We start from the raw sequence: 17,809 nt of genomic DNA on the forward strand, positions 1-17,809 counted from the left end.
TGCATGTGTTACTCTGTTAAATGGTAATTTTGCTATTGTGTTCTTACACTATTATTATTCTCTGAATAGTATTTTCAGTGTGGTATTGGATGGCTCAGGAAAGGAAAATTATTTGTACCTTTGGTTTTGTTTCAGGTAAGAGTTAAACTATTTGAAAAAAGAAGAAAAAACACACAGTGATCACAAACCAGCCCAGATTAAAATTTTCCACTCAACTTTATTTATTTTTTTTATGAGAAAAATAAAACTCTGAAACCCCCTAAACTGGTTGTGAATCTGCCAACGCTGCTTATACGTAAACACTAACATTTCCATGCTTCCATATTTATAGCTAACACAACGAGGATGCAGGAGGGAAACCCGTGGCTCTACCTTGTCCTTCTCCTTCGAGCCCCCTCCTCTCTTTCTTCTCCCCGTTCTTCCATTCCTCTCGGCATGTGTGATGAGCTTAAGGCCTGACTCATGGCATGTTAATGAAGATGTAATGCGATTAAGAGACATGTAATTAATTTAATTCCCTTCTGTTCCATGTGATGTTGCCTCCATCAAAGGACGTGGTGCTCATAAACAAATGGAAAGACTTGACTCGTTGTTTTCAAGAGCCGAACTAAGAGGGAGCAATGTGATACTCTCTTGTTGGCTGCTCACACGGAAATGGGGGCAAAGGCTTTTTAGGTTGAACCCAGCAGGAACGATATAATATTCCATTAATATTTAGGCTTTCACATTTAAACTCATTCCTCTGAAATGAACATTATACTTTTGAATAGTCATTCAAGATGTATTTTACATTAAAAGGCTTAAATGCATTAATGACCTCCACAAATGATTTATTGGCCATATAGAAAGTTAATCCAAATCATATATATCTTGATTTAACACCAGGCAGTGGTTTTCCAGGGCTAGACCACATAGATGACTACATACAACATTAAACATAAGTGATGTGCCTTTTATGACAGATACTGTATGTATCTTATCTTTCCATCTGATCCCGTAAAACTATGGAGGAAGAAAATGAAAGCTTAACTTTAAACACAGTTTATAATTTTATGAGGCTACAGCTCCCCTTATGGTGGAAGGGAGTTGGAGGAGGAGAATGAAGCGATCGGCTGAATTGCTACTGTAGAGGAATTGTTTTTATGTATGTTTAATCATTTGGTTGAAATCTAACATTGGGAACCTTCTACTTCAAAAAAAGAGCTATATGAACTTTAAGCTAAGGGAGGAAGATAAAGGGACAGTGTGCGTATCTCTCCGGCATGTGTGCCCCTGAGGGACGCAAGTGTGGGTGTGTGTCTCTCTCTGTCTCTGTCTCTCTCTGTGTGTGGGTGTGTATGTGTGTGTCTTTCCTCCCCATCTTGTAGTAGAAAGAGAGTTACAGTTTTGTATAATCATGGTTGTTGTCTTTAAAAACTTTGGTGTCAGTGAAGAATCACTTCAAGAATCACAAGTATCTGCTCAGATTGGAAGAAAACACGACGGCCTCCTGTGAGAGGCCTCACTGTATGTGAAAAAACACACCGGCCTCTTGAGCGAGAGGCCCCTCCCTCCCTCTCTCTCTCTCTCTCTTACTGTCTGTATGCAAAATTATCTCCCTTTTTTTAGGTATAAAGGGACACCCAGTGCCTTTGTTTGAGCAAATTTAAGTGTCTTTCGGGGAAGCCTCCCCTTTGAGTGCTGAAACAATCCCCAGATTTTTGAGCAAAGACATGAGACTGGGAGACGGCACCTTTAAGTGGTGAAAATGACACTGGGGAGTTTGGATAGTGGGGGAAGAAGTTGAATGAGTTATTGCTTTACCACTGGCCGAATTGACATGAGGAGAAGTTTTGAGGGATACTGTTGGATACAGGGGCGTGGCCCCCAGATCCCTCAAAAGTATATAAGAGGGATGATTTGATGCAAAGTTTTAGAGTCGGTACCGGGACCATGCCGGTTCTCCTGTGCGTAATGTTGATTGTAAATTCTTGCAATAAAGACATGCACAGTATTTGGACGGAACACCAGCTGAAACTTTGACTCCAGTGTTTTTTCTTCAGGTCCGCGGATGAAGGAAAAACTTAGTCTATGTGGGGAAGGAAAAATCTTAGAATCATGTGGTGTCCCAGAAAGGATTTTCTCGACACTACCAGTCAGTGGCACGAAAAACTAAGTTCAGAGCTCCTGCATTGCACGTATGTCTATATACATCATTATAAATTACTTCATGAAGTGATTGGTACTAAAAAAACCCATGCATTGGGTTAATTGGCAACAGATTGGTTGATATAATTGGGTATAAAGCATCATAGAGAGTCTCTTCAAAGTCAAGCTGGGCAGAGGTTCTTCAATCTGTGGAAAGACTGGCTCCAAATGATGGTCGTCATTGTTAAAATTTGTAGCTCATCTACAGCACATGATATCAAAGGCTCCTGAGAATCTAAAGAGATCTCTATGCAAAAGGATGAGGCTGGAATCAATATTGGATGCCTGGGCCTCCGGCAGCACGGCATTAGAAACGGGATGATTCGGGGATCCACATCTTAGCATGGGCTCAGGAGCAAATCTGGAAATCTGTCAAAGAACACAGTTTGTTATGCTGTCCATAAATGCCGGTTAAAGTTCTGTGACACAGAGAAGAAGTCATACGTAAACATGATGTGTTAACGCAACTGTCTCCTCTAATGAACTTGGGAAAAGAGTCAAACTTTCCCATGGCCGGGGAAACTGAAATTACTTTTAGAAAAACAGGGATACTGTGTCCTCTGGACGAAAGAGGAGAGGGGACCATCTGGCTTGTTATCAGTTCAAAAGCGTGCATCTCTAATGGTAGGGGGGTGTATTATTGCCTAATGGGCAGCTTGCACATCTGGAAATGAAGCAGCGTTGATTTTGTATCTTTCAGCAAGATACTGCTAAATTGTACCTAAGAAAAAAAGGACAATAATATTTTTAAAACAAAAACAACCTCCAACAAAATGTCTTCTCCGTTCCCCCGTTCCCCTGTTCCCCGTGCTCCCAGTGGTAAATATTGGCCCTATCCCAACCTTTTGGGGGACGTTGCTGTCTTAAATTTTTTTTTTCTATATCTTAAGATGGAACGTAACCTCAGTTTAAACATTTGATGTTGATGTTTTTTAATGTTAAAATGTGAATAAAATATGAGTTTGACATTTGCAAGTCATTGCAAATCACTGCAATGACTTGACTTGACTTTCATCATTGCAAGTCACTGTTATTAGATCAATTGTTTGGAGCATCCCCTTTTTTTGGAACAGGGCCTGTATCTGCAGCGTCGTCCTCGTGGTCCTACACACAAAGGGAGGAAGTGTGCCTTGTGAGGAAAAAGATATACACATTTGCTGACTTCTAACTTCCTCTGTGTTTATAGTTTTACATTTAATAATAATATTAAGTCTAAATGGTGTATCAGAAAAGTTGTTAACTTTCCACCATCCCCTTAATTAATTTTCACTGAAAGAATTGCAGTTATTTAAACTTGCTTTCGTCAATTTTAACATGATCAGCAACAAGGATTGCCATTAGCAATAAAAAGCACATCGAGGGCCGAAGAACATAACCTCCTATCTGAAAATTTCACTTTTTTGGGAAAACACAAAAAACTGTGTTGTTTTCTTGTAGAATGCTATTTTTTAGGGATACCCCTATACATTTCACCTTTTTGGGACTACAGACAGGCTGATTAGGTGCAGCCCACCTTGTGATGTCATCCAAAGTAAAAACACCAATCAGACAATTTTGCAGATAGGAGGTTATGTTCTTCGGCCCTCGACATGACTAACATATTATTAGTATCACTCCAGTTAGTTATAAAGGTAAATTAATCCCTGTGTCTTTCTGATATGGCTGTCAAGAAATCTAAATAACCCACATTTTGTGTTTGTTTACTAAAGTTTTACAGTTTCTTTGTTTTTTTTTCTTCGTTAAAATGTCCCATCTCAGTAAAACCCAAAGCAAAGTGTTTTCGAAAACAGTGCAGCTTAGCTTCAGTACTAAAATTCCTTGTCTTTCTCCAAGAATATAAAACACAATTGATTTATTCAGAGGTTGATATTTTTTGAATGGGCTTTGTCCACTGAATAGCAAGTCCACTGGTGTGTGTGTGTGTGTGTGTGTGTGTGTGTGTGTGTGTGTGTGTGTGTGTGTGTGTGTGTGTGTGTGTGTGTGTGTGTGTGTGTGTGTGTGTGTGCGTGTGTGTGTGGGGGGGGGGGGGGGGGGGGGTTATGGTTAAATCTTGACTTATAGACAAAAAGAGTTGAATCTTGTGAATGATATCTTGAACCTTGGCTGTGATAACATTGTTGTTTAATCACTGCAGAAAAGGTCTTTTCATGATATCTCACAGATTTGGTATTGATATTAAGAGATAACAATCTATATGTTTATGCTAAGAATTGCTAAGAATATTGACTGATTCCTACATTGATTTATCTGTTATGCAAAATTTACTTAATATAAATATATATATATATATATATATATATATATATATATATATATATATATATATATATACCGTATTTTCTGGACTATAAGCCGCTCCTTTTTTCATAGGTTTTGAACCATGCGGCTTATACAAAGGTGCGGCTATTCTGTGGATTTTTCTTCCACCGCTCGGGGCGCTCTAACCGGTATTACAATCAAAACTAAGACAAAATAAATGCAAAGAAGAATTCGCTACTTCTTCTTTAGCAGATAGAAGTAGGTAGAAGCAGATTTCAAACAGATAAATAGATAAATAAATACCGGTTATTTTCTCTTCGTTCTGTCCCGTTATAATCAGCAAAGTTGCTGCCGTGTTAAAAGACACTGTTAGGAAAGGATCTATTTAGGTACAAACATGTACATCATTTACAGTTCAAAATCCTTCTGTACATGTAGTAAATATCTAATCTAACAACATAAATATCTGCGGCTTGCATATCTTTTTTTTTTTAAATTGAGCGGATGCGGCTTATATACAGGTGCGGCTTGTATATCTTTTTTTTATTATTTAAAAAAAATAGAGCGGGTGCGGCTTATATACAGGTGCGGCTTATAGTCCAGAAAATACGGTATATTATATACTGTATATATGTACATACACACATGTGTATCTGAGAAGTTTCAAGTATCTCTAGACACTTTTTATGACTAGACAACTCTGTGAAACAACTGTATATATAGTGGAGTCACTTTGTTTTCCTGTGAAACAATTTCATATGTTGTCAGGATCTTTGCTGAAACCATGTTTTCTTCTTCACCGTCAGTTTTCAATCTTCCCAGGTGAAACATTAAAGTACCAGGTTCTTATGGCAGATGCTGGTGGCGGTGAACGTTCAAAGTGGTGTGTCTCTCTTCCCCCGGCTCCTCAGGCGATCCTGCAGCGGAGGAGTGGTCGCAGTGGAGTATGTGCTCTCTCACGTGCGGGCAAGGTTGGCAAGTGAGGACGCGGTCGTGCGTCTCCTCTCCCCACGGGACGCTGTGCAGCGGTGCCTTGCGGGAAACGCGCATGTGCAACAACACGTCCTCCTGTCCAGGTGAACCTGGAATCATAAGTTCAGGTACCAAACTAATTTATTTATTTTCAAATTTGCAGGTTTAGAGAAAGGGTCTCATACAAACATATAATTTCTACTTGCTGCCTCCCTGAAACCTACAGCATTCATGAATCTCTTTTTTAAAAGTCTTAAGTAAACTTAAGGAAACAAGCAGTCTAAATGTGTGTTACAGCGGGTGGGTGCGCATGCACACATTTGATCTGCTGGGCCAACATATAATCTCACCATGGTGTTGCAGAAACCCATTTCAGTTCACTCTGCTGCCCAACTGGGAGAGATAGAGAGTGACACCTGAGCTTGATGTCGACAAGTCTATTAGACCTGCCACAGCCCTGACGCCCATATTCCCCGGGCTCTATATTTAGCTCCTCTCAGCTCATTCAAAATGTTCTCCTCATTTTCCTTTGTTTAAATCTGTCACTGTGTTTACACTGTATTAACATCTCTACAACTGACATGGGTTATGTAACAACCTATCTGCATCTATCCATCGTCCTTTTTGCCCAGCTTTGTGTTTTGTTGGTGCAAAAAGACTGAAGGAGGCCCCAGTCCTCGGCAACCCCTAACTATTTGATGATAAGTGAAGTAGAAAAAAAGTTGCAATGGGAAAGAAGACGGGTACAAAGACTGTGGAGGGGGAAAAAAGGAAATACATTACACAGGATAAGTCTCTAACTAGGGTCCTTTTGCACAAATCTCTGTGTGTTAGAAGTTCTCGTGGTCAAATGAAAGCTCGAGAGATGTGGAAAATGAAAGTTATGTCTTAGATCAGAGATGAAAACAGATAATTAATGCTGAAGCTGCATCTTTATGGGAGCAGTGAGAGGGAGATGCTGTAGCTTTATAGTTTGTGAACCTTAATCATGAAAATGCATCAGTGTAACACTTTCATGTTGTATCATGACATTGGGTTGTACAACATTTGAAATTGATCAGACACGGCAAATCTTTGTTTCCACTGCAGTAATAGTCAGTCAAGACACACATGAGTATGGATCACACCTTAATGTTGCTTCAGTGTAATTACTTTCATTGCAAGTGGAGGAAAAATCATCAAAATATATCTTACAAACTCACTCAAATAAAATTCCCACATGCGCACTTGCTCATCCAATCAGGCCGAGTTTGCTTAACCGTGTCTGCTCGCTACAAAGCGCCAGCAACAGGCTGAAAACGTTTCCACAGCGATGCAGGACAACCAAAACCTGGTCAGAGCAAATCTTCTCCGCTTTATTACCGGTGAAGGTCCTCATCAGGTGAAATATTGAAGTATGTTTGCTCTGGTACTTGTTTGATTGGTCTGACGTCAGTGGAGGTCTTTAAATCTGGTCTTTAAAAAAATAATGCACTCAACGCATCCTCTGCTATTATAGAGAGCTTCTGAAATCCACTTTTTGGTTGTGCTAAAGTGCATTTAACCACTTTTATGGTCTCCAGCCTGTTTCCCGTGTCCTCATAAAGCATTGTCCTGCAAGTTCTATCCATCTGTTCCCAGAAATGCAGGGTAACGCTTTCTTCTTTTTTTTTTTGAGTACCTAGCAGGAAATGGAATAAATTGAGTATATTTCTATCTGAGTTCTGTCAAGGTGGATGCACTTGGTTGTGTATTGCATTTAGCGTGCTGCATATTGCGCATAATTTCCCAAGTGTGTGTATGTGGTATATTCAAAATATTTTATATATAGTAGGTGCTTGTGACAGCGTTTTGTGCGTCTCTTCATACAGTGTAGGTATTATTTTGACATTGTTTTGGTGTCAGGCCTTATTTTAAGTACATATTTTCCTGCATTTTTCTTTTTTTCCTGACAGCTTTTCAAAGTATATTTTTCTATAAGTTCAGTTTCACATGTTACTTGAGAGTGAGTGTTTACTGATATGCCCAAGGAAAAGAAAAATGGGAAGAAAAAAAAGACGAGGAAAGTGAAGAGGAACATTTTCATTCCCTGTCACTGCATATGCTAATCATGTCTTTATGCAAATGCAGCGGCCCGATTTGTATGTCTAAGCGCCTCATTTTCCATTCCATGTCGATATTAATATCCTCAGCCGCTGCTTTGATGGGATATTGGTTGTTGTGTTATGTTGCGTTTATTATATCACTTTACCCTCCATTCCTCTGATGTTTTCTGTCGTGGTTCTAGGGGGGGTTTAAGGGCACTCCAGGGATCGCCTGAATAGGAGCACACCAAATTCAAGCAGACGAGGGTTGTGGGGGTGGTAGCAAAGACACATAAATGTCTTTAATGAACTTGCGATTAACTTAAAGGGGGGAAAAGTCTTAGTTGTCATGCCTGCTTAATTTGTTAATCTCTTTACCTGCTTGATTCAAGCTACATCTATTTCTCTTCTGATGCAAAGTTTGAAACCAACATTACATCATCAAATCGAATTCGCATGAGCAACGACTTGGATTACTCACGAAAGTTCACAAATAAATGTGAATGTATTTATTTTTTCTGTGTTATTAAATATTGGAATCAAAAACACTTCAAATTTTGTATTAAGAAAAACATTTAAATAAATGTATGTATTTCTTTTATCAATTTTTTCAAAATGTTTTGGTTCGTATGAACTTTTTTGATTAAGAGAGGGCTACAAAGGTCTCAGAAATCCATGTATCAAATATGATACATCTAGCATTACAGGCTCAATTGGCTCGAGTGTGTGACACATCCACATCCAGTCACAACACTTAAAGCAGTGGAACATACACTTGCTGCTTTGTTCCAGTCCTTCTGAAAATGCATGTTCAGCAGGATTGTCACAAGTTTTGCTCTCTACATATTGATTCGGGGCAGCTCAGAATTGCAGAAAGGTCAGTCCAGTAACTGTCACCTCTTCCTCATCAGCCCCATCCTTATCATGTGTACATGTGGTTTTGCATTGTCTTGTTGAAAAATGTGTGCATGTTCTAAGAAAATCTGTTTTATTTTATTTTATTATCTGTTTTATATTTTGAATTCTGTTTTATAATACAACATTTGGAGGAATTTAAACCACAATTTTTAGCTAATAATCTCTTGCCTCTCCCGCAAAGCTGTTATGACATTAAGGGTGCTGTCACACCTGTCCCGTTTGGAGCAGTTGTTCCAAAACAGGGAGCGTTTCCCCCTAAAGATCGTATCGTTTGGTATATGTGAACACAGCAATCGCGCTCGGATGCGGCACAAAACAAGCGAGCCGAGATCACCTAGGAGAGGTGGTCTCGGCTCGCTTCCATTCCAGACCTAGGGCGATGTGTTTGGAGTGAGAACATAATCGACACAGCAACCGACACAACTCCATTCATGTGTATTTGCTACCGAAGGAGCAAGGAGAAGAGTCAGCGCAGCTTCCACCACCTCCTCTCCTATTGGACACAACTTTCTCTCTTCTCTCCTATTGGATGTGCCGAGATGTCGTCACAGCGCGGCACGGTGAAATTAAAAAATGTTCAATTCGGGCAGGCAGGCGCGGCACAAACGCAGCGGCAGGCGCCGCTGAGCTCGGCGTCAAAGCCGTCCGCTCTTGCGCCGCTGTAGCACATAAGCACGTAAATGAATGGGAAAGGGGCTTGTTGTTTTCCCGGTGTGTGGAAGAGGAAACTCCTTCCGCGTTCATTTCTGACCAATGAGAGAACAGTTGGTTCGTGCATGGCATTTGTTAACAGCTTTGAACCGCTACAGACGGTTGCCTTGTGAACACAAACCCCACAAACAAAAAACAAAACAACTATAGATTTAGCCCCTGAATCGGAACAAAACAAACGTGCCACAGGTCTGAAAGCATCCTTAACAGTCAAACCTACTTAGTGTTTTGTTTTTTATTAAAATGTGCCAGGTGGTTGTTTAACTCATGTGGAGAGCTTTTTTTTCTGCAGAATTGTTGTATGTATAATTATAACCATCAAAATGACTGACTGACTGAATGATCATTTCGTAATAGAACATTTGTTTTTAAACAGTGTAATAGTACTGTAATGTACCTATACATTTTATAACGTTTATATGTAGTTGTAAATACAAATACATAAAATGCATTTTGGAGAAGAAGCTTTTCAGGGGTGGGACTCTTAAGTTAAGCTGATGCAAATAATTCATTTGTAGTAATATTCTAGGTATTTTGATCCAGTTAATTTTTTCTCTTTTTCTTTTTTTCTTCTCTGATGATGAATAAAACCAACATGGCCAAAAGCACTCAAACAACAGTAGTACCAAAACTGATATTTCCGTGTTCTCTTGAGCTACTGAGCTACTTGAGCAAACACTCAGTGACATTTAAAACACGGGTTGGGACAGTAGCTATCATGAACACAGACTATTTATGGTCGTTGCGCAGTCAAATGTTGTAGCACGGCACCTCCAGTAATCATCCAAGAAAGACGCTGAGGCTACGCAGCTTGTGGCAGATTCATTAAGAAGACATACACACTTATATACATGCAAATAGACTCCTGTACAGTATTTCTAAATATTGAAGCCTTGCTGTTCTCATTATGGTGATCCTCTGGATCGACAGGATAGATGTGTCCAAATCCAGCGTATGCATTTCAAAGGTAGAAATGAGAAATAAAAAGTGCATGTTTTTTTGTACAATGCACATATTTTAATAAGAACATCCATTTTAAAGACATATATTTAGAAGACATGCATTCTGCTTATACATGGGCTCATTCTGGTTCATGCACTGGCATACTTAACAGAGTGCATGTGTATGAATATTTTTCATTTAAATTCAGTTTGCTCGCATTAGTATCAGAATATAAGCGTAGAAAAATGAAAGAAAAAACAGATGCTGTGGATGTATCCTTCTGTACATCCCTCTGTGATTTCAACCCTGATGGCAATAATTTGGTAGGTTGATCAAAAGTACCTGCTGTGCTATTTTAATTTTGTTGTCAGGGTATGGTAATACAGCTTATTTGTTCCGACTCCCCTGTGGTTTGTTTACTATAGTGAAAAATGTCATTTGATAGCAAATATTTAGCTGGTGGTACAGTTGTAATTTTGTGTGTTTATTTTTCTTACTTTTTTTTTTCTCAACATCTACTGATTGCCTCCACATTATTTTTCTTTCCCCTATTTCAACAATATTTTCTTCTTTTTTGTGCAAGGAAGAAAGCAGCTGCAGCCGTGATGCGATCACTTTTTCAGAAAGCTCTCGTTTGCCCTGGGCTTGAGTGATGGATGATCAATTGAGATAAATAAATACTGTCTTGTGACCACCCTGCTGTGTTGTGTGGATGATAATGATAAAAACACATTTTAATAATTAAAAAAGAACACATAATTGATCTATTTTAAATTAGTTTAATTTAATTTAAATTAGACACCCAATACATGTCTTCTGTATTGTATGATTGTAGGACAGTGTTCCATTTAATGTTATGGCAAGATTGTTTACTTCCATATATAGTTGAACTTGTTCAACTTTAATGCCAGCATTCAATTCAATAAAACACAACTTTCAAATTATATGAAACAAAACTTACTGTATATATCAAATTATATGTAGCGACATTAAAGCTCAGCGCGCCCGTAAATGTTCACATGAGGGATCTCATGACAGGACATGGAGCCCAACGCACCTGTTTATTGAAATTATCGGCAGAAAGTAGAACATCCATCTCCTGATTCTTTAAAAAAAAAAACAATAATTATGTAAATCACTGATTTAAATTATATTCAAGCTTAAATTATAGCTTGAATTATAGATTGTTAAAGACCATTACGTTTGGAACTTTGTGTAGGTAAGTGTTATGGCTTTTCAGGAATCAGTTGGCGCTAGCTTGATAAATTCCACCTTGTTTCTAGCTCACAACCCAAGATGATAATAGTCAGAGGACACACAAGTCCTCAGGTATCTTCTCAGGAGCTTAAAGGTGCCATTACTGTACTGTATGATGACAGAACAACAGCTAGGATGAGGTTGGACGTGCTGGTCGTTCTGAGCTCATACATCTAAAGAACATTAATACTTTTTTTAGACATAATAAACTCTGATTGAACTCTGTTCACCACTTATACATATAAAGACATTCTGATTTTTGGATAATAGTCCTTTCTGACCTTGAAGTAGTTAAAATACTAACTTAAGTTTGTTTTTTTATCATGAGACTATTAAGTATAAGAAATACCAGGTGACTGCTTCAGGGATAAAAAGTCATTAACTAGAAGGCGCTTAGAGCCATCTAAGACCTGCCTTTGATGTATTTCACAGGGACAGCAGGGTTTGTTTGTTTTATGTTATTTCTTTTTTAAATTTATGACAGGATTTGAACAAATTCTGTGTTAAAATGCTAACGCGGAGTCAAAAAACACTAAGATGCAAAATACAATTTCATATTAGAGCTTTAGATTTAGTTCAATCAATTCTGCGTATATGCAATCTGATTTCAGTGTGTTTCTGTGCAATTATAGAGTGGATGTTTGAATATTCAAGGACAAACATCAAAAAGGAAAGTGAGCTGACGTCAGAAGTAGCAGAGCAAGTAAATGTAATTTAAATAGTTAATGACTTTTATAAGAGTTAGAGGATTCTACCAAATATTCAGAACTGTAGCAGGAACCATTGTTTGGGGGGGGGGGGGGTTTGGGGGGCTTAAGGCATCGAAAGATGAGGTGTAAAAACCTAATGCATAACATTTTGCCTTGGGAAAGGAAAAAAAGTGAGAAAAAATCACTCAAGGATGTTCCATGCGAGTATCCTACAGCCAATCAATCATTTCACGGTGGTGGAAGTGGGATGCTTTTTTTTTCTCTTTTTTTGTAATAGTCATTGTAAATCATTAATCAGATTGATTTAAGGAATGTACCCCAAAATGCTAAGCCTCCCTGACATAATAAAGAAACACCCTAAGACCAGAAAAGACATGAAGAAGCATAAAGTAGTTGGCATTGAGTCAGGCATGGACAGAAGTGATATTTGGGATGGATGGATGGATGGTGTGTGTTATGTAACTGAGTAGAAAAATGGTAGCACTCATATAAACAAAATGTTGTCATGACCAAAAAGACATGTCATTGTCCACAGAGTTCTCAAAAATAGTTGATATCAGATGCATGAAGCGGTTGTTAAAGGACGGGATAGAGAGGAACACAACCTGGTTTATGGAGCTCCTGAAGAGGTTAGTTTCATAGATGTTACCACGGTGACTGGCTCCGAGTGCAAGTTATCCTGCTATCTGAAATGGGATTCAGTTACCCCTCTTTCACAGGCTTAAAGGGGACCTATTATGACATCTAATACCTATTTTAAACAGGCCTTGAATGTCTTAAAAACAAGCTTTTGATTGTTTTTGCTAAATAAATTAGAAATTCAGCCTCTGAGCCATATCTTTATCTTCCCATTCTCTAACCTCATTATCTATGCGGGATTCTGAGTGGGCGGGGCTATGATAATGAGGCTCTGTGCTGATTGGCTGCCTGAATGACGCAATACACCGCTACGAAAAAATGGAGGAAGCTCCGGCCGGCAGAGTTAGTTGTTGTTGTTCCGGCCAGAGTTAGTTGTGGGCGTGGTTTCACGCATCGCTCCCGTCGTTATGTAACGGCGGGAATCTGAATCTGAACGGCTCGTAGAAGCCACATCACATTGGAAGGATCATCCGGGCGGCTGTACAGACACTGCAGAATTTGGTTGCTTTCCTCCTACTCTGAGTTGGCAGGCTGAGGGGAGACCACTTTATATATGTTAAAGCAAGAAAAAACGTGTTTTTCATAATATGTCCCCTTTAAGTTACAGTATATGACTATCTAAAATGGAAAACCCTGAGTTTCCATAATTTCAGACTTTCCACTAAATCTGCTTCCAGATACACACTCCCAGTATGAATCTCCACTTACGTGTTTTTATTTAGTTTCGTAGCGGCAGATCTGATCTGTAGCCCTCACTTCCCAAAGAAAAATAAACTTGCATCACAGCCACAAAGCAATCTTCATAAGGGGGATACTTCTCCACTAATGACATATTTATATTGGGCATATCTGCATTCATAGATCTTATATTTGGGTACATAATAAAATGCAAAATAAAAACAAATTTGTGATAATCATGATATTACTTGATTTAAAAAATAAACACTTTACAGCACTGGTAGCAGTTTGTCTAAAATACATTTTGATTTAAAAAAACAACTGTCTTCTGGGAAATGCTGTTATCCAATAACTTAAACTTAAATTTAATATGTACATTTTTTTTTTCTGCCTCCATCTGGTTCTGAAGCAGATTTGATATGTTGATTTAAAGTGAAGCTCAAGAAGTATCTTTTTTTTTTTTTTAAAGAAAGCAGATTGCTTCCACTGATGTGGAAACATTCTTGGACCGAGTGTCGTGTCAGTGATTACAGGATCAGAGAAGAGCAAACACGCCGTGGTTCTGCTTATTAAACGTTTTCTGTTCGTGAAGCCGGTAATGCTCCTTGGAAATACAAAACTTAACAGAGGTTACAGAACAATTCTGTTCATGTCACGATGCCAGGGTAGGACTTTTTCCTTCAGCAAACTGGAGCGCGGCTCTCTAACCGACATGCTGTACTTCAAACATCTGGCAGAAGCAAGTGATGTTTATGAGGACACAGTGGTGCAACTGGCTCCAGTACAAGGGCTGAAAATGAAATAACTTTAAAGATATTTCTTGAAATGTGTAATAAGTGAAACCCCAGTGGTCTCCAAAACTGTCCACATTTCTTGCAAAATATGCTGTTTCACTAAAACAGCACAGGGACATGCTGGAACCATGTTGTTGTTTTTTTTTTTAATTTAAGGGCAAGTCTCTATTTACTAGCTCTATACATCTCCACACATTTTAATCCCACCATCCTCTCGCTCTGGCTGTCTTCTGCTGGCGCTCCGCTGAGCCTTCCTTCACAGGGCAGATTTAATTATTTATTGCCATGATTTATTTAGTTTTGCTCAACACAGAACCAGCGATCTCCATCCCCCTGTCTCCAACTTTTCTCCTGCTCGCTCCCTTCCTTTCCTCTGGCCCTCCCCTCTCTATATCCTGTTCCCTCTTTGTCTCTGTCGCTCCAAATGCGCCCCTTCTCTCTTTCTTCCACCCCTTCTCCAAAGTTCACTCTCCTCTTGTCCCTCGCTGAATATTTTAAAATGCCGTCCTCCATTTCGTGCCCTCGGTTTTTTCTTCCCATTCCATAGTCGTTCAAACTTTATGAGCCCAAATCTTTTTATGTTCTTTCAATTTCTCGTTTCGTTCCCCCTCTTTAATCTTCTTATTCTGTCCCTTCTTCACACCCACTGATTGGTTCTCTCATCCATCTTCTCCTTGTTAGGAGTCTTCATGTCTTCTGCATTCTTTATTCGTTTAATGGCAATATTTTCCACATTATTCTCTCTAATTGCAGGGCAGACCTCTTTAAATTATTTCAACAGTCACTATGTTTAGTATGGGGAAGAGTCTGCCAGTTGCAAATAGCAGGGGAAAAAAAAAAATCAAGGAGATAAATTCTTGCCAGAATTGTCACTCAGTAAAAGCGGCATCAGAGGTTTCTTTATCTGTGCAGTTTTTGCACCATTCCAGTGCTCATTTATTCTCTCTCTATTTATTTCATCTTCATCTGTTGCTAGAATTTAATGCAATGAAGAGGAAAAAACGAGGAGGCAAGAAGAGAAAAATTAAGAGATACGTTTTAATGCTTGCGTGAAAAAGGTTATTAGAATTTCAGAGGGGAACTTCCCAGATTCATTTTCTCATCTTAACTTGATCGCCATGACTGCATGACTTCAAATACTGGACTGTCCATTCCTAACCTCCATTTTTCTCTCATCTAATATCATGCAACTGCAGCCGTAATCAGTATGCTTTTTCCTTTGCAATCGGAATGTATTCTGGAGGTCTGAAGGTCACCTCCAGCATGTATTTTAAGGAATGTGCTCATACTCATAAAATCTCTTGTTTCTCTCATTCTCTAACCCCCGTGCCTGCTTGGAATGCCTCGTGCTTCTCCTCCCGTCCTCTCGGCATTCGTCATCCCCATGTTGTACGTCTTTTGCGTGTGTCACGTACGTGGGTGTCTGCAGTGCATGGTCAGTGGGAGGAGTGGTCGTCATGGAGTCTGTGCTCTGTGACCTGTGGGCGGGGCTCCAGGACACGGACCAGGAAGTGCATGGATGGCGGCAGGGCCGTGGCTTGTGGACGGCCCGAGAGCCAGACCAAACTCTGCAACATAGCGGTGTGTCCTGGTTAGTACCATCTGCATTAACATGATACACCCACCCCTCTCTCTCTCTCTCTCATTCTCTCTTGAGCATGACCATTAACAAGACCAAAACATTGCCACAGTGGATTTACAAGCATTTGTATTAATATATTGTGTTCTTCCATTGCAGTTCGGGTACTAATTAAATGTCCCTTTAACTGCCATGTCCTCTGCGGGAATGCTAACAAATGCTGTTTTAACGCCAGATCATTGAAATGGAGAAAACGCTTTAGCCTACTTAACTTAGCAAAACAGGTACTGTATCTTCCGGACTATAAGTCGCGTTTTTTTTCATGGTTTGGCTGGGGGTGCGAGTTATACTCTGGAGCGACTTATGTGTGAAATTATTAACATATTATTACCGGTAAATCATTTCACATGTTATTTTTACACTAAATCGCAAGAGGGCGCTCTAGGTCTTGGATGATGAGTCTGACGTAAGCGACGTAGAAGAGGAAGCGCTGCATCTTCTACCTCCGGAGTTAACAAAGTTGTTTAAAAGTGACACCAAGGATGAAGATTTTATTGGATTTTAGTTATTTGGAGTGACAAGGATGGTTTGGTAAAGTTCTTAGCATGTTATTTATGCTATAGTTATCTGAATAACTCTTAATATGTTATGTTAACATACCAGGCACGTTCTCAGTTGTGTCATGTAACGTAAGCATACCGTACAATTATTCAGCCTGTTGTTGCCTCTATTCTATTTTTATTTTAAATTGCCTTTCAAGACAACATGTTCTTGGTGTTGGATTTTATAAAATACATTTCCCCCAAAAATGCAATTGATACTCCAGTGCGACTTATATATGCTTTTTCCTTATTTATTATGCATTTTATTGCTGGTGCGACTTGTAGTCCGGAAAATACGGTAATCTAAGTTAATCAAAGCTAAACTAGTTCAGTAAAATTACCTGTTTAGGAAGGTAAGCTCGAGCTCCATGCTGTTACCTACAAACCTTGATCTGAAGTAGCTCAAGAAACTCTGACAGGGTTGTTGATAACACTGTGACGTTAGATTGGTCCCTTCACTTTTAAAGTTTCATCTCCAAGAGATAACATTTGGGATCTTGGCTGAAATGTTATTAAGGTTATGCTAAATCGGTATACACAGTATTTACCAAATGGTTCATGATCTGTTTTAGCAGTCTGTTTTGAGTGTGTTTTTATATCATTTTGCATTTAGCTTACAGATCCTTTGTATCTCCGTGGAGACTCGCGACATCTTGCAGTCTGTGACCCAGATTCAGAGACTATTGATTTTTGAAAAATATCAACAGTTTTATATTTTTGTCAATGTGTGCACCATTTTTACAGCATAGAATGTAATTATTACACTATCGAAGTATGTAAATAACTTTCTCATACCTCTGTCAGACCTGTTGACATTATTTTTTTTATTTTGTGCAGCAGGTTCAACATGTTGAATTTATGTTGGGTCTGTAAGTGAGTTGGATCAGTCTGATTGGCTGTTCAGCATGGTGAATAAGCTCTAAAAGTGAATATAAAATGTGTTATTTGTGGAGCATGAAGCTAAAATGCAAAGCGAAAACTTGTAAATATACAAAACAATCCGCTTTGATGTGATGGTTTGGATTTAGACACATTAAAACATTTGTAAATGAGATGCTGGATGCTAAAAACTAAACGGCAGTGCCTCTGTCAAATGGATGAAACTTGTTGTGTCACTCTGACTACTAATGTTTCATCTAATTACGTGCAACAGTGAAGATAAAAATTGAACATGCAAAACCACCAATCAAAACAAAAAACATGGAATTGCCAGATTATCATCTGCCTCTCTGTAGTTTGCTTTATTTCCTTTAAATTGACACAGCATCGCTACTGATGACCTTTCCTCCTACTGGTTAAAACAAGCCAGATTATGTTCTTTTGCTGAAAATTACTTCTCTTCACTGTTTAATAATGTAGGTGCAGGTGCCTGAGACCATGACTTAGACAAGACCGTGAAGACGGCATAATACCCACTATTCTTCAATGCTCATCTCCCCTAATTTTGTTCCTCCCGCAAATTTTTGACACCATCTTCATCCATCATCAATACACTTCC

The 17,809-nt window shown here is 39.0% G+C and overlaps 1 protein-coding gene across 3 annotated transcripts in view; it reads left to right on the forward strand.

Annotated features, from left to right (window-relative positions):
* adgrb2 (adhesion G protein-coupled receptor B2) overlaps positions 1-17,809 on the forward strand; it is a 280,821-nt gene that overhangs the window by 147,649 nt on the left and 115,363 nt on the right. For 2 of the 3 annotated variants that reach the window (XM_061740983.1, XM_061740985.1), the window contains 2 exons: positions 5,358-5,546; positions 15,560-15,721. In XM_061740983.1, the coding sequence (XP_061596967.1) occupies positions 5,358-5,546; positions 15,560-15,721 (351 nt within the window). The remainder of the gene's footprint in view (positions 1-5,357; positions 5,547-15,559; positions 15,722-17,809) is intronic. The other variant, XM_061740986.1, reaches the window with a different exon arrangement.

This window comes from Cololabis saira, chromosome 15, assembly GCF_033807715.1.
Source record: "Cololabis saira isolate AMF1-May2022 chromosome 15, fColSai1.1, whole genome shotgun sequence".
Taxonomy (NCBI): Eukaryota; Metazoa; Chordata; class Actinopteri; order Beloniformes; family Belonidae; genus Cololabis; species Cololabis saira.